The sequence below is a fragment of the Grampus griseus genome, assembly GCF_964374135.1.
Source record: "Grampus griseus genome assembly, chromosome: 6".
Taxonomy (NCBI): domain Eukaryota; kingdom Metazoa; phylum Chordata; class Mammalia; order Artiodactyla; family Delphinidae; genus Grampus; species Grampus griseus.
The window spans coordinates 99,728,290-99,749,146 of NC_139000.1; the positions used below are offsets into that span (position 1 = coordinate 99,728,290).

At 54.2% G+C, this 20,857-nt stretch overlaps 1 protein-coding gene across 1 annotated transcript; it reads left to right on the forward strand.

Annotated features, from left to right (window-relative positions):
* Positions 1-929: 929 nt before the first annotated feature.
* On the forward strand, positions 930-20,390 carry RHOBTB2 (Rho related BTB domain containing 2). The gene is made up of 10 exons (XM_082656328.1): positions 930-1,125; positions 5,161-5,362; positions 5,999-6,102; positions 6,629-6,814; positions 7,505-8,523; positions 8,792-8,910; positions 11,295-11,445; positions 15,032-15,120; positions 15,940-16,045; positions 17,257-20,390. Exons 2-10 carry the CDS (start codon positions 5,171-5,173, stop codon positions 17,472-17,474), a joined length of 2,184 nt encoding a protein of 727 aa, XP_082512454.1. The 5' UTR covers positions 930-1,125; positions 5,161-5,170; the 3' UTR covers positions 17,475-20,390.
* Positions 20,391-20,857: the final 467 nt, after the last annotated feature.

Sequence of the window (20,857 nt, forward strand, 5' to 3'; positions counted from 1 at the left end):
CATTAAGGGGCATGGAAATTGGAGACATAGGCTGTAGCTGCAGGGGTGATGATGGAGGGAGGAAGGTCCTCAAATGCCAGAAGAACGCCCCTGACGGCAGAGGAAACGCTGTCTTCCTTTTCTCATGGGAAGCAGTGGATGCCTGGGGCTAAGTAAGGGTCAAGGCAAAAATGTCGAGTTTCCCGTCCCTAACTCGCACCCCTTTCAGGGCGGACTAGGATGCTCTAGGAGTTCTTTCTCAGCCTCCCGGAGGAAAGGGGGGAACCCCGTGGGAGTCCAGTGCGGTTTTGATCCTCGCCAGGTAGAGGGACGCTGCCCCAGCACGGGTGGCGAGCCGAGACCCCCTACGCCGCTTCCCTCCCGGAGTCGGAGGAGGTGGGGGGAAGAGTAGAAGGAGCGAGCGGCGTCGCGAGGCGGGGCAGGGGGCGGGGCCTCCGAGACGCCCAATCCCCTTATTTCTCCGCCCCTTCCCCGCCCACCGCCCCCTTTCCACCAACGGAGCGCCGAGATGGGCGGCACCTGTCACGGCTGGCGTCTTGGGTACGATTTTGCCCCACCTTTTTTTGCTGCCTTCTTTCTTTCTTTTTTTTTTCCCCCTTTCCCTTTTTTGTGAATGAAAAAAGGAGGTCGCGAGCGGTCCCTGGGACTGCGGCGCTAGGCTTCTTCGTGGCCGCGCCTTCGGAGCGGGCCCGGGCGCGTAGCAGTGGCGGCCTCGCCACTCTAGCCCACTCCTGCTCGCCGCCTCCAGCCTCCGCAGCCAGAGGACCGTTGGCGGCGGCGCGGCCCAGTCGCGGAGGTGGGAGCGGCCGGCCAGCTGCCCGGCGCCGGCGCGCCTCCATGACACGGGGCGCCGGGGGCGCGGGGAGATGCTGATCCGGAAGAGGCAATGGCTGCAGTGCCGCGCGCGTGGCCGCTCCCTGCCCGCCGTCCGGCCCGGGCTTCTCTGTCAGAGTTTTTGATCTAACGCGAACCGGGTACGGAACCTGAGCGGCAGCAGCGCGACGGCGCCGGCATCGTCCTAACTTGCACGCGCGGAGTGACCCCAGCCATTTCACTAAAATGAGCGTGCTTAGCAGGAAGAGATGTGTTCCTTACACTAGAAATTACCCCGTCACATGTAGCGGTGTAAGTAAATGATTAATTTCTGTTATGGCTGGGTTGCAAGCAGCCTCTGGAAACGCGCCGCTTCCCCGCTCTGCGTCCTCCCGGGCCCTGTCTGCGCCCCTCCTGACTTCCCTTGGGCTTCCGCTCTTGCCTGGGCTATAGCTTCGGCTGCTGGGGTCTTAGCGGGCGGGGGACTAACATTTTCTTGGTTTATCTAGGGAAGGGAAGATGACTTGATTGCCGTGGCGTGTCGTGGCCTTCCCCCTTCCCCATTTAAAATTTAAAAAAAATTTTATTTTGTATGTGTGTGCAGAGCAGCGTGCAGGAAAAAAGGTCCAGAGTGGTGGAAATGTTTCCGTTAAAAACCAATGGAATGTATTTTGCTTGCTGTTCTGGAGATGTTTCTTTCAACACACTCCATTGCAGTCTGTGCGTCTGAGTTCTGGCAAACTACTGGGAGAAATCCTTAGGGCTGTTTGTTGATGTTTGAAGAGGCTTATTCTGTGTTTAGGCTTGCATTTTTTGTTAATATGACCATTCAGGATCCCTTTGGGCCCCGCTGCCCATCGGGCCTGTGGAGGGATTCATCTCTTTGCCTTCCCCCATGTTACAATGTCAGTGGCCTCTTTTAATTGGAAGGCCACCCTCTCTGCTTTTCTCTTCCTGATCGTATACATCCTCCTTGATTTTTACCTTCATTTTCAAGATATTTTGTATTTTGTGTAAGATGCAGGATGTGGGATATTGGTTGCTAGGAGACAAAGCAGGCTCCCAGGGAGATTCTGTTGTTTCCTTGACAACCAGACTAGGGCAGCTACAGATGAACAAGGCTCCTATCAGCTGTGGGAGGGAAAGAGGGGCTTTTCTGGGCTCTGCAAAGAGTGTGTGTAGGTGTGTGGGTGTGGGACTGGGAGCCCGTGAGTGTTGCAGCTAATCTGAGCACACCTTTCATTTTGGCCTGTCCTGAGTTCAAAGAGCTGGGAGAGCAATGGGCAGGAGGCTGTTTTTGGAGAAGGGAACAGGGATTGTGGGTTGGGGTGGGAAGGGAGCACGTACGTGACGCTGGAATCATTGAGGGAAAGGAGTGGCCTGGGGGTCGTGATAGCCAGGGCAGGGTGGCAAGGAAGCCGTAGCGTACGGAGGTTGGCCAGGAAGCTCAGAAGGAATGGGGATGAGGCAATTGTGCAGAAAAGTCTAGAGTCATTGAAGGAGAGAGTGCTAGAAGGAAAGGGGAAGTTGAGAAGCTTACTGAGTGGGCTGTGCCGTTGTACATAAGCGGTGATACAGTAAAGTAGCAATATTCTTGAGCAAAAATTACATTACTGTTGGCAATGGCACCATATCTCCAGTACAGGTCCTTTTAAAGACAGGCCTGATTACACTAAGAGTTCTGCTGGCTTAATTGGGCCAGTGTGTATCTTAAAGAGAGATATAATTACACATATAGATATGTAATCCAGCATTATATAATACCACATTACATAAGAAGGCAAATACCTCCTTTCGGCCCAGGCTCTCTTGGCATGGATTTACCAAGATTCAGGAGACTTTCTCCGGGAGCCCTCATACCCATTTTCCCGAAGGGCAGATTGAGGCCCAGACAAGTGAAGTGATTTGCCCTTTCCCAGATCTGACAATGAAGTTTGCCAGTCAGGCAGCCGGCACAGGGGTGGAGTGGGTGAGAATGATAAAAATCAGGAGGAAGTCAAAGGACATGCAGGGGAAGGCCTCAGGGGCAGCTGGGGAACGAATGGGGAGGGGCTGCTCAGCTGGAGCTGCACCCAGCAGGTCTGCTGGCTAAACTCACAGCACAGTGTGGCTCTCCTGCTTGTTGCTTAGCTGTCCCCTACTTAACCATAGAGGTGCATAAGGTGTGCCTGAGTGTTTGAGTCATAGACTCGATGATCTTGGACCAGCACTGAACTGCTCTGCTGGTGTTCTGACATCCTCCTCGCCATCCAGCTGCTCCTGGATGTAAGAACCGATGTGCCTGCTCCGTACCTCCTCATCCCCCCCTTCTGCCTACACACCTCCATGCTGCTGGAATCTGAATTCGAGAAAGAAGTTCTGTGGGCTAGTAGGTTTTTCTCTTTCTCCTACAGCTGCATGTATTTGTATTTGGGATTCTATCTGTTTTGTTCTTCCGTCGATAAAACAGAAACCACAACCCAGAAGATTCCTCCTAGCGCCAACACATCCTCCCCACTGCCTGACTTGAGACCAGGAGCTGTCAACATGGGGGTCCCGGTCCTCAGTTCAGGAGAGAGAGCAGCGGGGAGGCAAGATGGTCGGTAGAATGGTGGTTGCTTGCTGGGGAGGGCGAGCAGGGGCAGAGGAAGGAGAAGGAATGAGGCAGACAGTTGCGCTGGAGACTGGCGGGGGGTGGGGGGGAACCTGCACGGAGACCCCTTGTTGTTTAGATCCTGTAAAATTCCAAGGGGGAGACGCTTGTCTCATTGAAAAGTCCTTGCTGTACTTTTTGCTTAGGTGGCTGAGATGCATCTACTCGAGCAAATCCCAGTTGCCATCGTTACTTGGATATTTCAGGTCTGCATTCCTGCCTGCTGGCATCCAGTTACAGCCCAGCATGGTGGCCTGACTCCTGGGCTGGATGGCTCAGCAGTGAGGGTGCCTGGGCAGCCTCCAGGACTCCTCTGAGCTCAACCTTCCTTGGCCTAGGAAGGATTCCTCCAAATTGCTCCAACCCCCAGCTGACTTCAGGTGCACAGGGAATGTGAGCAGGGGCAGGCCAATGACCCTGGCAAAACCACGCTTCCGAGTAACGCCCGCATCTACCCCTACCCTCTCTCTTCCACTCTTCCAGGAGGTGGATGCCAACTGGGAGGCTGCCAGCAAGAGCCCCTTCAAGCCGAGGGCCCCCTCCTGGTGACAGCTTTTTAAACACTGACATGACATTTTGACTACAGAAGGGACTTCTGTTTGTTAATCTGAGCAATCCCTCTCTGTGGGTGGGCAAGCCACTTCCTCTCTACCCAACACAGAAGGAAACTAAGGCAAATATTTGCCCAGAAATTCAGGCCCAAGTTTCTGACTCTCTGCTTCCCCATTACCCATGCAGTCAAGTTAGCGAGCATCCTTCCAGGGTTGCCAGTGTCTGGGGGCTTCCAGCCTGAGAATCCTCCTCCCCAGGAAGGAGAAGTGTGGAAAGGAGCGTATCTCACTTCCCCTGAAACTGGATGCAGGATGCTTGGAGGGTAGGCCTGGGTAGGGGATGGGAAGGCCCACTGGTCTCTTAGCCGTGGGGTGTATCATCCCAGGCCCGTAGTTACCCCCACCGCCATCTCAAAACGGGGCCTGCTGCTGAATGAGCCACGTAGGCAACGGGACAGACCCAGAGGAGGAGAGGGGAGGCCTGTGGACTGCTCAGGTGCATGCAGAAGCCCCCTCAGCCCCAAGAGCCTGGGCTGAAGGACTCTGGCATCTCCATAAAGGGGGCCGGGGTTGAAGGATAGCCATGGGCAGGCTGGGGCTTGGAAATCCACAACCAGAGAGGGAGAGGGACAAAGGTGGAGGCCAGGAGAGCTGCTGCCCAGCTTTGACAAGTCCATTAAATTTTAAAGCGGCCCTGCCCTCGGGCATGCTGGGAAGGGGTGGGGACCTGGCCGTGACTCCGCTTCTCTCAGCTGTTTGTTGTTCTGCTGCCACAGCCCTGCTGGCTGGAGAAGGAGCGCGGATGATGACTGAGCTTCCTAGGCAGACACTTCTCTTCCCGGGAGGGTGGGGACTGGCCCTGGGCAGACTCCGCCTTGGTATCTCTCTCAGGCATCCCCCCCATCCCGGAGCCCCACCGGAGGATGGCGGCAACAGGAGGGAGACCAGAGGTTCACCTGGTGGAGCTGCGCCTCTCAGCCTGAAGGGGCTCCCGTCTCCTCGGCCCCTGCAGAGCTCTTGGCCAGAAAGCCGCCCGCTCCTTCCTCCTCCTCTCCGCTCCGATGCTTGGAGAGGAGGCAGCCCTGGCTGAGGAGAGCAGCTGGCCCCGGCCCTCCAGGGGCTGGCATGCATAGCTGTCTTCACCGCTTCTCTCCTCTCCCTCAGGTCCCAATTAATGGATTCTGACATGGATTATGAAAGGCCAAACGTAGAGACCATAAAGTGCGTGGTAGTGGGGGACAACGCTGTGGGCAAGACCAGGCTCATCTGTGCCCGGGCCTGCAATGCCACCCTCACCCAGTACCAGCTGCTAGCCACCCACGTGCCCACAGTTTGGGCCATCGACCAGTACCGGGTGTGTCAGGAGGTAAGGCTGGGCGTCCGCGCCGCGCCGCGCATCTGGGCTTCTTCCCCAGGGATCACTCCAAACGGGGCCTGTGCCTAGCTCATGGAAGCCCCTTAGGGGTCGGGTGGAGGCAGCTGAAGAGCAAGGAGCCCTGGGAGGGAGACCTGAGAGGAGTGCCCCCCTCCAGCGGAGGGGTCCTTGGCCCTTTGTGTTTTGCACGGCTGAGCTGGTGCCTGGGGCATAGCATCTTGTGTAATCATAGCCCCCAATAATGGGGAGCCCTGAAGGGGGAAAGGGGTGGTGCTTTGGAGAGATGAGAGCTGGCGGTAGGGAAGAAGCTGCCAGCTAACGATACCAAAAGATCAGAGGCTTGGAAGTGTCCAATTGGCAGGTACAGTTGGGAACAAGGGCAGGCTCCCTGAGAGATCCCGTCCACTGCCGTAACGGTCTGCCCTCTGAGAGTCTCTCACCTCCTGGCCAGCTCTTGTTAGTGAGTCTGCAGAGGTGGCACCTGGATGAAGGTGTTTTAAGGCACACGTTGGGAGGCACTGGCTGTCCCTCCAGCCCCCATGTTGCAGGACCCTCAGGAGTGAGCAGGCATGCAGGGCCTCCAAGAACTGTTGCCCTAGATTCCTGTCCCCCTCCCTGCCCCCACAGGTGCTGGAACGTTCCCGAGACGTGGTAGATGATGTCAGCGTGTCCCTCCGCCTCTGGGACACCTTTGGAGATCACCACAAAGACCGTCGCTTTGCTTATGGGAGGTAGGGAAGGCCCCCGGCTGCCTGCGGGGAGCCAAGTGGATGGCTTTTCCCTGCTTTCCCCGAGGTATGAAGCGCCTCTGTGACCCTGAGCCTGGCAGGAAGGAGTGGAGAAAGCAGCACGGGCAGACCCGTGAGGGGGCGGCAGCCTGGGTGGCTTGCGATCAGGACGCCTGGTTTGAGTCCTACCCTGTTAAGCAGTGGCTCTGGGACTCTGAGCAGTTAGGAGAGCTGTTCTAAGATGAGTTTTCGCAGATGAGATGGTAAAAAGTGGTCATTTCTAACTCACAAGAGAGCTGTGAGGTCAAAACAAGAGTCTTTGGAAGCTCTAAAATGCTAAGTGAGGGGTGCATAAACTAGAGGTTCTATTATTATACGTTTTGGGAAAGATCGTGTGAGCAGATCCATATGACAGACGTGGGACTGCAGTGTAGGGAGTGCAGGCGGGTGTGTGTGTTCTCCCTCGTTCCAGGGGCAGGTAACCTACCACTAGCTTTCTTTGCCTGTAACCTCACTCTCCCACCGCCAGATCCGATGTGGTGGTTCTGTGCTTCTCCATTGCCAACCCCAACTCCCTGCACCATGTCAAGACCATGTGGTACCCAGAAATCAAACACTTCTGCCCCCGAGCACCTGTCATCTTGGTGGGCTGCCAGCTGGACCTGCGCTACGCCGACCTGGAGGCTGTCAATAGGGCCAGGAGACCCTTGGCTAGGTAGGGGGTGCTGGTGCCTAGGGAGGGGAAGGCGGCAGATGGGGTGTGGGGCGTGTCTCCAGGCTTCCTGCTCAGTCCTGAGGGAATCCACTAAGCCTCACATCTCTCCCTCCATTTGAAGCGAGCTCATGTAGGGAGACAACAAGAGTTCTCATTCTTTCATTCATCCATCCATCCATCCATCCATCTATCCATCCAGCTATCCATCCAGCTATCCATCTGTTACACTGAGTGGGCCATACTGGGCTAAGCATCATGAGGAGAGAAGGAGAGGGAGTGGGTGGGCAAGCATTCCTTTGCATGAAAGGAGCTTATAATCTTGCTGGGAGGTGAACTTGATAGGTGAACATGTTAAAAACCAACGTGGAATGTTGCATGTTAATTGCCAGACAGGTGGTTATCGCTACCACTGTTTTGAGCTGGGGAGGTCACCAGGGCCGGGCATAGATATGGAGGGCTTCCTGGAAGAAGAGGTGATTGGAAGTGAGCCTTGAAGGACTAGTAGGATTTAGCGAGACAGAGGAGAAAGGGAGTGGAAATGAGCAGGGCAGGCATGGGTCTTAGGACACAGATCCTGAGCAGAGACCCTCCAGCCTGGTGAAAAACAGACAGGCTCTGGAGAGCTACCTCTCCCTGCCCCCCACTCTCTACCACCAACATGAATTTGGCTTCCCTTCTTGAACCTGCCAGGCCCATCAAGCCCAATGAGATCCTTCCCCCAGAGAAGGGTCGGGAGGTGGCCAAGGAGCTGGGCATCCCCTACTACGAGACCAGCGTGGTGGCCCAGTTCGGCATCAAGGACGTCTTTGACAACGCCATCCGTGCAGCGCTCATCTCCCGCCGGCACCTGCAGTTCTGGAAGTCCCACCTCCGCAATGTGCAGCGGCCTCTGCTGCAGGCACCCTTCCTGCCCCCCAAGCCGCCTCCCCCCATCATTGTGGTGCCCGACCCCCCCTCCAGCAGCGAGGAGTGCCCCGCCCACCTCCTGGAGGACCCGCTGTGCGCGGACGTCATCCTGGTGCTGCAGGAGCGTGTGCGCATCTTTGCCCACAAGATCTACCTCTCCACTTCCTCCTCCAAGTTCTACGACCTGTTCCTCATGGACCTGAGTGAGGGGGATCTGGGGGACCCCTCAGGGTCAGGGGGCCCCTGCCCGGAGGACCACCGGGGTCACCCTGATCAACACCACCACCATCACCACCACCACCACGGCCGGGACTTCCTGCTTCGGGCAGCCAGCTTTGATGTGTGCGAGAGCGTGGAAGAGAGTGGGGGCTCCGGACCCGCTGGACTCCGGGCTTCAACTAGCGATGGGATCTTACGGGGCAATGGGACAGGGTACCTGCCTGGGAGGGGTCGAGTGCTATCTTCCTGGAGCCGAGCTTTTGTGAGCATCCAGGAAGAGATGGCAGAGGATCCACTGACTTATAAATCCCGGCTGATGGTGGTGGTGAAAATGGACAACTCCATCCAGCCGGGGCCCTTCCGGGCTGTTCTCAAGTACCTGTACACAGGGGAGCTGGACGAGAATGAGCGGGACCTTATGCACATCGCCCACATTGCTGAGCTGCTCGAGGTCTTTGATCTGCGCATGATGGTGGCCAACATTCTCAACAATGAGGCCTTCATGAACCAGGAGATCACCAAGGCCTTCCACGTCCGCCGGACCAACCGGGTTAAGGAGTGCTTGGCAAAAGGCACCTTCTCAGGTATGGAACGTGCTTAGGAGCTGATGTCCAGAAGGCGGGGGAGTTCCCTCCAGGAGCCTTCTGAGGTCCAGGTAGCATTCTAAGTCATCTCAGCTGCTGATGCCCCTGAAGCCCAGCGTCCCCAGCCTGAGAGCGTGGTCACATTGTGCTTCACAGCCTGTGGCTCGGAAGGAAGCAGGTTGTCTGGGCACGCTGTTGACCCTTGGGGTTGGGTGTCCCACGTTCTTTCCCCACGTGCTCACGTGATGCCTCTTCTCCGCCCGGACAGATGTGACCTTCATCCTGGATGACGGCGCCATCAGCGCCCACAAGCCCCTGTTGATCTCCAGCTGTGACTGGATGGCTGCCATGTTTGGGGGGCCATTTGTGGAGAGTTCCACCAGGGAGGTAAGGCTAGGATGGGAACGGTTGGGAAAGAGAGGGACTTACTCCCTTCCCATCTGAGGCATCTGTCACTTAATGGTACTTTCCTCAGCCTTGACTGTGTGCACGTCACTGAGTGATGGGCCCGAGAGAAGTTTATGAGATGGTTCCCACAGCCAAGGACTTTCCAGTCTACCAGGCTAGGGAAATACGGTAACATCTTAACTCTACAGTTGAGAAGACACTTTCGATTCGTTGTCTTATATTGTCTCACACGAGACTCTTATAGCGTAGCCTTCCACTTTACGTGTAAGGAAAGTGAGGACCTGAGAAGTTAAGCGACTCATGCAAAGCTCTGTAAGTAGAAAGGAGAGGGTAGGACTTGAACTCAAGACTTCTGATTCCTTGGCTGTATACATTGTACCTTGCTTTCTCCCGGACGCACGTGAAATAACTAGAAAAATATTCAGTCTGTCCCAAACTGAATCCATCACTGTTTTTAAATGTAGGTTTTATTATAATTGAGGTATGGTGACGCCAACAGATCAGGAAAAAACTACCATTAAAAAGATAGGTTGTTATACTCACAGATCTCAATGGGAGGGGCACACACAGCGTCTGGGGACATGCAGGGAAGCACCAGGTTGGGTCATGCGGCAGAGGGAGTAAGGGGGACTGTGGGCAGGAGCCTTTATTGTCTCTTCCCTGGGAAGGAAGAGGTGAAGCAGGGTAAACAGGCTTAGGGTTGGCTAGTTTGAATAATTTCATCAGGCTCTGGGGCATAGGGGCCGTCCTGAGTCATCTGGTACCTGGCCCTGGGGTACTTAGGGCAGGGGGAGAGTGGCCTGGAGTGTGAGAGCAGATGAAGATGACACCTGGGGGTGTGGGCTCTGGATTGTTTGGTTTGCATATGAAAGGCATGATCTCAGGTGAGGCCTTCATTATCTCTAGGAAGTCCCTCTAGGGTCAGCAAGGCCCCCAAACTGCAAAGCATCAGAATACAGAAACTAGAAAGAAACACTTCATGCCATCACCCTTCCCTTAATCAGGGCCACTCCAACCCCCTGTTCTCACTGATGCCGCTGCTTTCTTGGGCACCTAGACTGGAAACACAGAGTTGGAAGGCGCCTATCAGTGTGTCCTTAGAAGTATCCTCTTCAGTCTGTTCTCTCAAGTCTGTTCTCGCCTTTCCACTCTCCCAGCCAAGCCGAGCAGCCCAGGCCGTGGCCCTGTTCTCCATCTTCTCTGAACTCCTGCAACATTGACTGTCCGTCACTCAGCCTTGCAATTAACAAGGTCCTTCTTTGTGCAGTGACTTCAAGTTCTGAGGGTCCACACCCCGTTTCCCCAGCTGGTTTGTGGTTTCTCTTGAGTGTAGGGACTAGGTCTTTTACTTCTGCTGAGTACTCTCCTCAGCTCTGGTCCCTTAGTCAGTGCTCAGCAAACACTTGAATGAAAAGCTAGACGAAGAACAGTGCAGCAGAGCGTCCTATGATACAGAGTAGGGATTTCCTAAAATTTCTGGGAAGGACGTCTTTCCGGCAGGCGAAGTGGAGGGATTCAGATTTGAGTTGTCTGTGCTCCTTGAAGCGTGAGTTGGGTTGGGATGTGCAAAAGTGTGAGGCTGGGGACTCTCCAAAGCTGCGGGGCCCACCACTACCACAGAAGCAGCTGTAAAGCTCCAGCGGATCCCCAGTGTAGCCTGGAGAGGCCGGCGTCTGATGAGAAAGCAGTTTTTGTGTTGGTTCTGCTCTGAAGAGATCCCAGAGGCCCAGAACAGCAGCTTCAAGCAGACCGGAGACACCAGCTGATGTCTGCTTTGCTCATTCGCATCCCACTTGCACTGCTCCCTGAAGGGCTGGGAGGGGCTGGTGCAGGGGACCAGAAGGACTCCTTCACACACCCTCCAAGCCGGAAGGATGCTAGCAAGAGTCCAGGTCCTTTTAAAAGCTGTTGGAGGGCTTCCCTGGTGGCGCAGTGGTTGAGAGTCCGCCTGCCGATGCAGGGGACATGGGTTCGTGCTCCGGTCCGGGAAGATCCCACGTGCCGCGGAGCGGCTGGGCCCGTGAGCCATGGCCGCTGAGCCTGCGCGTCCGGAGCCTGTGCTCTGCAACGGGAGAGGCCACAGCAGTGAGAGGCCCGCGTACCGCCAAAAAAAAAAAAAAAAAAGCTGTTGGAGCCCTGCTCATAGGTGCTCAGCAGCTGGGCTCAGCACAGGCTGTTGCTGTGGGAGACCAGCCTTTGGGGAAGGGGGGTTCTGAGCAGGTCCAGGGGCCACGAAGGGGTGGCTGCCTGTTTGGAGTAGCCCAGCTAGGTGGGCCAGAGTCTTCTGAGTTCCTCAGAACTGAGTTACTCTTTCCCTAAAGCTGGACCTCACCGCAGCCTGCTCTATTCCTTCCCACCCGCAGGTGGTGTTTCCTTACACGAGCAAGAGCTGCATGAGGGCCGTGCTGGAATACCTGTACACCGGCATGTTCACCTCCAGCCCCGACCTGGACGACATGAAGCTTATCATCCTGGCCAACCGCCTCTGCCTGCCACACTTGGTCGCCCTCACAGGTAACTAAGCTCCGGGGCCTCCCGGGAGGAGGAGTCGGGGACCCCCAGGAGTCGTGATTGCTTCTCTCACCTGTCTCCTCCTAGGGGACAGGCCACGAGCACCCAGGGAATACGTTTACATAAAGTGAAATACGTCGGTGCGTACTGGGGTTTGGGTGAGGACACGGATGTAAAGAAACATGTGAAAGGGGCGCTCGGTGGGATCACCTTGTAGGCTCTCTCCAGAGGGCATCTTGGCCCAGCAAAGTGGTCTCCAGCAGACGCCAGGGCCTGCTGTTCTTATTAGCTTGGCCGCACTCATGCAAGCTTAAGAAGTCAAAAAGAAAAGAACACGTTCCTCATCTCTCCCCTTCCTCCTTCCTTTCTTTTTCCTTCTCCTTCTTCTCCTTTCCCTCTTCCTCCTTCTTCTCTTCCACCTTCACTTTCCCTTTCTTCTTCTAGAAATAAGACAGCAAACATTGACCTGCCGCTCCTAATTCCTTGATTCCTTGTAGATCCTGAGAGCTCGAGCTCAGCTTTCAGGATGGACCAACCTCAGAGATGGGTTGGAGCAGGGACTGAGGCAGGAGGGAGACCAAGGTGCAGGAGCTCAGGGTCCAAGGGCTGGAGGAGAAATGCCGCCATCCCGGTCAGGGGTGTCTGGGGTCTGCTGATGTTGGAGTCGACATTTGCTTTGCGTTGGTGTCGGCATTGCTACCTGTACTGGTGTTGATGTCGAGGTTAGTATTCTTGGGCGGGTCAGGGGGCAGAGAGCAGGGCCTCAGATACTGAGTTGAGGTTCAGGGAAGGACCCGGTGTCAGAGCTGCTGGGGCCCTGGGCAGATGATCAAGGCTGGGACTGAGCTATGAGGGAAGTGGTGATCCCATGATGAGAAATGAGTTGGAAGGTGGGACGTGGTCCCAGGAAGAAGGGAGAAATCATTGATCAGAACCAAATGTGAAGAGCTGAGCCTTACCATTCAGGAGCTCAACTCCCTCTGCAGAGCGAGTCCAGGGGACACCAAGGGCTTCAGGGCAGGGAGCGAGAGACAGGCTTCTAAAGCTTACAACTGCAGAATTCCCTGGCGGGCCAGTGGTTGGTTAGGACTCCGCACTTCCACTGCAGGGGGGCACGGGTTCGATCCCTGGTTGGGGAACTAAGATCCTGCATGCCACACAGTGTGGCCTGGAAATAAATAAATACATAAATAAATAATAAAGGTCAGAGCTGCAACAATATGTCATCCATGGTCATCCATGAAAAAGTGCTGTGGCCTTCCCAGAGCACAGAAAACTGTCCAAACTCTTAGACCGAGTAATTCAACGTTTGAAAGGCTATCGACAAAGAAATGACCCACATGAAAAAAAACGTATAAAGGTGTTTAAGTTTGTTTCATCATGGCAGGCGATCAGATACAAGTCAAATAGACACCATTGGTTAAGCACACATGGGTAATTTTCACAAGGTAGCGATGAAAAATGTTAATCACTGCTGCGTGGAAAGGCTTATAGAGAATAACACTGAATGACTTTTCCAGTGAAATGCGCCATACGTGCAAGAAACATATTTAAAAAATGCGTTGTGTATGTACCTTGTCAGTGGAAAATGCCAAGTATGGTGTAGTAAGTGGTGCTTTGTGTTTAGTGATATATGCTTCCTATGAAGTTATTAATTCAAGCTTAAAATTTTTTTTAACATTTATTTATTTATTTGGTTGCACTGGGTCTTAGTTGTAACAGGTGGGCTCCTTAGTTATGGCACGTGGGCACCTTCGTTGCGGCTTGCCGGCTCCTTAGTTGTGGCTTAGCAGTGGCATGTGAACTCTTAGCTGCAGCATGCGTGTGGAATCTAGTTCTCTGACCAGGGATCGAACCCGGGCCCCCTGCATTGGGAGCGTGGAGTCTTAACCACTGCACCACCAGGGAAGTCCCAAGCTTAAATTTTTTTTAATGTTAAATATAACACAAATACACATAATATATGGTCAGCTTAATGAAGTATTACAAAGCAAAGGGACCCTTGCCGGCCATACCAGAAGCCCTTCACCTGTCCCTCCCAACCACAGGCCCTTCCCCCGTCCCCAGGAGGAACCACTCTGCCTATTATTCTTTTTTATGGCCTCACTTCCTTACACTTCCTCATAGTTTTATCATCCAAATGTGCATCCTTCAACACTATAGCATGATTTTATTTTTTATATATCCTTTAAGTTTTTTCTTTTTTAATCTCTAAGTACCTTGTCCATGAAAAAAACTTTCCCTTGCAATTTGTTGGAAAAACCCCACTGATCTAGGAAATCTAGATTTTTTTTACTGATTGCGTTTCTATAGTACACCATCTTTCCTGTAAACTGGCCATTGGATCTAGAGGCTAGATCGGATTCACATTCAGTTTTCTTTCGGTAAGGCTACTTCATACATTGTTTCTCTTTTTCATCAAGAAGCATAGACTGTCTGCTTTTCTGTCTCTTTGTGACGTTAGCAACCATTGAGTGTCATTGCCTGGATCCATTAATTTATTAGGTGTCGTGAAATGGTAATATTCCAATTCAGTCATTTTTTTCTTTATCTGTTGGAACACTTCTAAAAAGAGAGAACCTTGCCCTCACCTACTGTTCATTTACCCAGTGGTATAGTTCATGTAGAGCAGGCAGGTGAATGCTTGATTCTTTTATTTACCAGTTTTCAAGATACATTTGTTTTCCTATCATCCTTTGAGAGTGACCAATTAGTTTCTTATTATTAAGTATGCTTATGAACTCTCAGATTTGAACCTACTCAGTTGGTTTCAAATAACTGCAGTTAGCTTTATGGAAGCTCAAATACCCTACTGCTCCCTTAGCCTGTAGGAGTCTCTTCAAGTTGGCTGCAGAGTCTCTGAGCTTTCTGCTTATCAGGAATGACAAGATGTTCCAGGTTCCTCTTGTACATTTCCTGCCCCAGACCTGGAATCAGCCATTTCTCTAAGAAGTCCTGGTTTCTTGTAGCTGGAAATGGGATTTCAAGGCTGCAATCTGTGCATTAGAGATGCTTTTGCTATTGGGATGGCTCTTGTTTCTAGGTCTTTTCCGTGGACTGAGCTGGGAAATATATTTTTAAAGATAAAATACTTTATGAGTTTATAGCGATACAGTTAAAATTCAGGACTAAGAGTGTTTACTTCTTCCATAGAAACGTTTTAACATGAAATGCAAGGTCAGTACACAATTTGTTACAAAATTTAAATCAATACGAACAACTTGGTTTAATCCTTAGTTCTAATTCATAGTTCTCAGCAAACCTGAGGTTTGATACCCTCTCCCATCAGTTTCAGTGGCTGCTCTGGGGGGCGGGGGCTTTCACCCCACCCATGTAACTACTTGGTGCAACGTACGTAGCTTGAAAAACCCTTTTAGGTGATTCTGATCTGCTTCACTTCCCACCTCCACTCCACCTGGAAAGTCTTGCTCTAATCCCAGTTTCCTCACTGGTAGCAGCAGACTTATATCTCCTGGCCTGTTGGGACTCACCCCTTTGCCCTGCGATGGGCCCCTGCCAGGGGGGATAAGCAAGTGCCTGTCCACTCCTGTGGTCCTTCAGCCCATTCCTGGCTGTGTGTGTGTCACAGAGCAATACACAGTGACCGGGCTGATGGAAGCGACTCAGATGATGGTGGACATCGATGGGGACGTCCTTGTGTTCCTGGAACTGGCTCAGGTAGGATGGCAGGGGAAGGAATCCCTCCAACATTCTCAGCTTTGGGCTCTGCCTGCCCATTTGGCAGCGAATGGGGAGGGGCTGGGAGGTGGTGGGTAGGAAGGGAACCCACTGTCAGACTTGGTTCCCTGAGTGGGCAGAGCCCATCTCATCCTCCAGGCCAGAGGATGCACCCTACCCCGCCAAGAGGAGAGGCTGGCCATGGTGGGGGGAAGGGACAGAGACTTCAGGAAACGGGGAGGGAAGCCCGGAATCATGTACAGACGTGGCTGCTGCCTGCTGAGGTCATTTAAGGCACACTGAGGACTCTCCCTCTAAAATGAACTTCCCACCTCCATTTTCCCAAACAGGCAAGCAAAATCTCCCACACTGGCCCTCCGGGTGCCAGAAATTCTACCAGTAAAGATTAGTTTACGAAGTTAAAGCATGGCAGACACACCTGGGAAGTCAGTTTTCTAAGCCTGGTCGTCAGCACCTTAGTGCAGGCTGCTTCGGTCCCTGACAGCATAGAGGACGAGGGGTCATATCTGAGGAGGGCAGACACAGCAGGATGCCGCCACATAGGAATGTGGATTTCTGGGGCTGCCGGGGACAGGTCGGAGGTGAGGTGGTGGTCGTGACAGTGCCAAGGAGCAAATCCAGCGTCATTCCCTTGTGGTCTTGTGTGGCCTTGCCTCTCGAGGTACCTCTCGAGTCTTTATGACTTCAGGGCCTTTGCCCACCTGTGCCAAAGCTTTGGCTCTGAAGGCAGCTGTAGATGTCTGTGTGCAGACCCCGCCCCTGGGGTCCCAGCACAGATGCGTTCCCGTCTGTTCCCAGTTCCACTGCGCGTATCAGTTGGCTGACTGGTGTCTCCACCACATCTGCACCAACTACAACAACGTGTGTCGCAAGTTCCCACGAGACATGAAGGCCATGTCCCCAGGTGAGCACCCCCGGCTGCACCTGTGCTCCTCCGTCTGCTTGGGTCCAAATCTCTGCCCTGACCCCAGGGCACCCGGAGACTGCCAAAGACCCTTGGGCCTAACTTGACCTTGTGGGTGGGGAGCAGCCTGCAGAGGTGCATCCGGCCAGGCAGAGGGGGGCCCGGGAAAAGTGCTGGCGTGGAGGGCAGGGCTCCCTTGGGGACCTTGGGCAACTCACTTCGCCCCTCTGGGCTTCTGTTCCTCCTAAGTACAGTCAGACTAGAGTTGGTATTTTTCAGACCTTTTTGCATCAGACTCCACAGTAAGCAGTACATTTTACCTTGTGACCCCAGTACACATATAGAAAAATACCTCAATTGTTTTTAATGCTACTCATGACCCATGACATTAATTTCATAACCTAGGAATGGGCACAAGTCCCAGCCTGGGCAGCACAGGTCTGGGTATCCTCTGGGATCCCTGCAGCTTGGCCTCTGCTTAATTGACGTCTCAGGTCCTGGGGCCCACAGGAAGCGCATAGGCTCCAGGGAGAGGTGTCGCTGGCCTCCCCGAGTTCCTGCCGCTCCATCTTGAGGTCTTCGCTGGGCGCCCTCCACTCTGCTGTGACCCCCTCCCCGCTGGCAGCTTCTCGCTGTACGCCGCCAGTTCTCCCACCCCCATTCTCTCCTCTTCACCCTTCTAGCATTTTCTTTCTAAAGCACAGCTCCAATCGCATCACTCCCCCGGTTCCAAACTCCCGTGGTGCTCCCCCGGCCTTCCAGAATAGGTCCAAACCCCTCAGTCCAGCCTTCCCTCCCGTCTGACCTCCTGCAACACCCCCATCCCCACTTGCCTTGGAAACCTCAGCTCTGCCAGCCACCTCTGCTGTCACCCCAGCCAAGCCGCGCATCTTCTTGCCGACAGCTTTGCTTGCCCTTTCTCCCCCATACTTTGCCTCAGCCTGCTTTATTCTCAGCACACACTAAAGCCCTGTGTAGATCTTCCCTCTGTCTTTGAAGAATAGCACAAGTGGGAACGCCTTTCCCCGGCACGTACCGTCAGCCCCACTCCCTGGGCACCTGACTCTCTTTAGGGGGCCCTGTGAAGGGATGTGGTCCTTGCAGGACCGAAGGCCGTCTGCGGGTCCCGTGGCAGCAGGGCAGGGGTGGGAGTCCCTCTTGCCCCTTCTCCTGACATCCTCCTCGTCAAACCCTACTGCGTTCTGCTCCAGAAAACCAGGAGTATTTTGAGAAGCACCGGTGGCCGCCTGTCTGGTACCTGAAGGAGGAAGACCACTACCAGCGGGCCCGGAAGGAGCGTCAGAAGGAGGACTATCTCCACCTGAGACGGCAGCCCAAGCGGCGCTGGCTGTTCTGGAACAGCCCTTCCTCGCCGGCCTCTTCAGCCACCTCCTCGTCCTCCCCATCTTCCTCCTCGGCTGTGGTCTGAGATGCTGCCACCCTCTTCTGACCCCGCTGCTGTTGCCCCCACTTGTTCTTGCCCCTCTGCTCTTCTGCATCGCCCCCTCCACCTTCCAGGGACAAAGGACTCACATAACCGGGACCCTACGGGGAGGAGCTGCTCTCACCAGCCAGCATAGCTCAGCAGAGAGAGGAAGGAGCCGGGCCTCGTGGGTCGGAACAGGCGCCCGGGGAGAGGTCCCGATTCCACAGCAGGGCAGGAGACGGCTCCTGGGAGGTGGGGAGCGGGGAAAGGGCTGAGGGCTGTGGCCTCTGGTCTCTGGGTTGGAGAGCCCTAGAATCAAAGGGAAACTCTCCCAGCCGTGAGGCCGTGTGTCTTGGTCTGCGGAGGCAGCCTCCTCCCCGTGAGCGGCCGTGAGCAGGCAGGGTCCTACCTCTGTTGATCGTGTGTTTGCATCAGTGGACTTAGAGGGTTGCAAATGTTTTGTGGGCATTTGCACGTGGAACCTACTCAAATCCTCACTGGAGAAGTCAGGGTAGAAATTAAGCCTTCAGAACCCAACTCAAGGTTTCCACCCCTGGGGTGCGGCTGCCAGAGGCCGCAAGTGGAAGGCTGGCCCTCTGCCAGCATCCCTCCCAGCGCTGTGGGCATCCAGGCCCGAGAAGAGCGGCAGAGGTTGCTCAGAGCTGCAGGCCTAGAAGCAGCGCCTCTTGGTGCAGTGAGAAACTTCTTTCTCCTCTCTCCTTCACCGCTCAGATTTGGAGATGGAAACGAAAGGAAACAGCTGGAACAGGGGGAGAGAAGGAAGGGAGTGATGGGGGCCTGGGTACAGCAATCCCATGCTCCTTTGGGCTCCTCCCCCTGCCTCTGGTTAGCATGGCTTCTCGTGGGGTAAATTTAGCAAAAAACCCCAAACAACAATGAACAGAATCACCACCAACAAAAACGTTGTCGCCTCTATCCCCTCAAAGGAAGAAAGACAGAAAAAGTCCCTGTATGGCTTCCATTTCTATAAAGCCAAACAGGGTTCCCCATGTGGATGAGGCAACGGTTGAGACAGTAGAATTGACTCCAGTGCTTTTCAGGAAAGCAGTGTCACCGGCTGTGACCGAGGACGCTCCGGCCCTGCTGGTTGACCCTGGGCAGCACGTTGCATGCCCTCAGCATGCTGGGGATGAGGTTTCGGGGGTGGGGAGGGTGGGCCCAGGAATCTCTGTGGCGTCGGAGCCATGCGTTCGCCCATCATGAGAATCAGGCTATCCTCACCTTCATCAGGTAACTCCATAACATATGAATGTGTTGGAGGGATGGGGTGTGGTAGGGGTCAAAGGTCAGGAGAAAGGCACTGACATGGAGAATAGGAGGCCCTGTAATGAAGGATCATAGCACATGGCCTCACTCAGTGCTGGCTCGTGATAAAAGGGAAGGAGAAAAAATGGAATTGAACAGGAGCGAAGCCAAGGTCAGTCCAGAGAAGAGGAGGGAGGAGACTGGAGGACTGGAGGATTAAGACAGTAGCTTTGGGGAAAAGCTGGGTCGCAACTGACCTTCTCCACGTTTTCTAATCCTGATTCGTATTTCACTCCCCACACCCTTTGTAGATTTAGAAGACGGAGTCCCTCTGATGAAGGTGGAGCCAGAGAGACTGAGCTCCTGGCCTCAGAGCTCAGGAGTCACCTCGTCTAAGAAAGATGCTTTAGGAAGAGGAACTGGTTTTCGGTCCCAGGGCCCTAGGTGGGCTCCACCACCAAGAGGCTGGCTTTAGGTCTGGGATAGAGCAAACCCAGAAACAATGGAAACTCTGCATCAGTTTTTTGGTGCCAAGACCTAGGGATTTGAAATTAAGTCCTCGTCAAGAGAAGGAGCAGGTCAAGTGGCAGGTCAAGCGGGTCTAGAGTGACTGTGCCCCGTGTTGTCGGAGCCCCAGACTTGGAGGCCATGGCTGCCTCCCCTCCAAGTCCTTCTCCGGGTGGCGGGCTGGGAAAGCAGACGTGTGCTGCCCTCTAGTGGCCGGTTAGCTCCTTGCCGCTGAGCTCGGGGCGAGCCTGAGGAGCAGTGGGCGGGGCAGAAGGGGAGCCTCCAAGGTGGGGGGTGCAGCTCTGCCCCCAGCACCTTCACTGTGGGGGGGGGAACAGAGGAGGGGCCGGGGGGCCTCCCGGGAACTCTAGGTGGGTGGGAGAGCCAGGGCCTGAGGTCCAATGGCAAGGGAATTGGGGCTCCAAGAGGTTGCAGGGCTGAGCCACTGGGCCCACTGATGAGGACGCAGAAAGGCCAGCGGGGAGAGAAAGGGAAGGTGGCCCGGGAGTTGCAGGAGGCCCCCAGGTGAGGGGTCACAGAATGACCCCAGCAAGCAGGGCCCCCCCCCCCTTCCCACCAGCTCTGTCAGAGCCAGTCTGCACCTCTAGGGAGCCCAACAGGCCCAGGTGTGGCCCAGAGACATCACCTGCGGAGGCTGTGGGGAAGCTGGGCCAGGCTGGGGTCCCTCCCCCAGGGGAAGGGCAGGGAGGAGGGGCTGGATTCCAGTCCCCCAGGAACCTGGCGCCCGGAAATCCAGAGTCAGAGCAGGAGACGCCCATGCAGGGCGAGCTTGAGCCCGAGGCATAAAAGGGAGAAGGATGGAGCGGGTCACACAGCAAGAACACACACCCCTGCACCCGGGTCACTCAGCACTGCTCCAGAGAACAGTAGGATGGGGGAGAACACACACACACACACACGCCTCTTTTTATATAAAATTGCATATTTAATTTGGTCATGAATTCATAAACACATGAATATTTTGTACCTAATGGCCTTTCTTGTATTGTTTGATATTTCCAACAAACTCTTCTAACGTGGGAACTTCCAATGGAGAGGAGCATGAAAAGATACCCAACCACTAATGAAACACTTATTAAGTGCCTATCGTGGGTCAGGTGCTATTTGGACTGGATATAAAACAAAAAAGACAACTTCATGCTCTCATTCAGCTTACCTTGAATAAATAAACATGACAAACACTGACAAGGCTAATACTTTAGACGGGCACTTAAGGAAGTCCTCCGAGAAAGGAACAAGTGAGGTGAAACATGATTGGCAATAATTCATTTATTTCTCCCTCTGAAGATGAATGCAGAGTGTCCACAGATGCAACAGCAAAGGCAGGAAACGCCGGACTTCCAGGGAAGGGAGGGGCAGCAAAGTGTGACCTCTGGAAGGAACAGGGAAAGGGCTGCAGCACCAAGGCCACCGAGGTAGGACCCCTACCAAACTCCACGAGAACACCATGCCCTGAACATATCTAAATACTCAGCCAATTCTAGTTTGGGCCCAGCCATACCACTCTTGGACACACAAAGTTCTGAGATGGAAAAGACCAAAAACTTGAGAATGACTACTTCCATAACATTATCTTGCCACGACTGGAATAC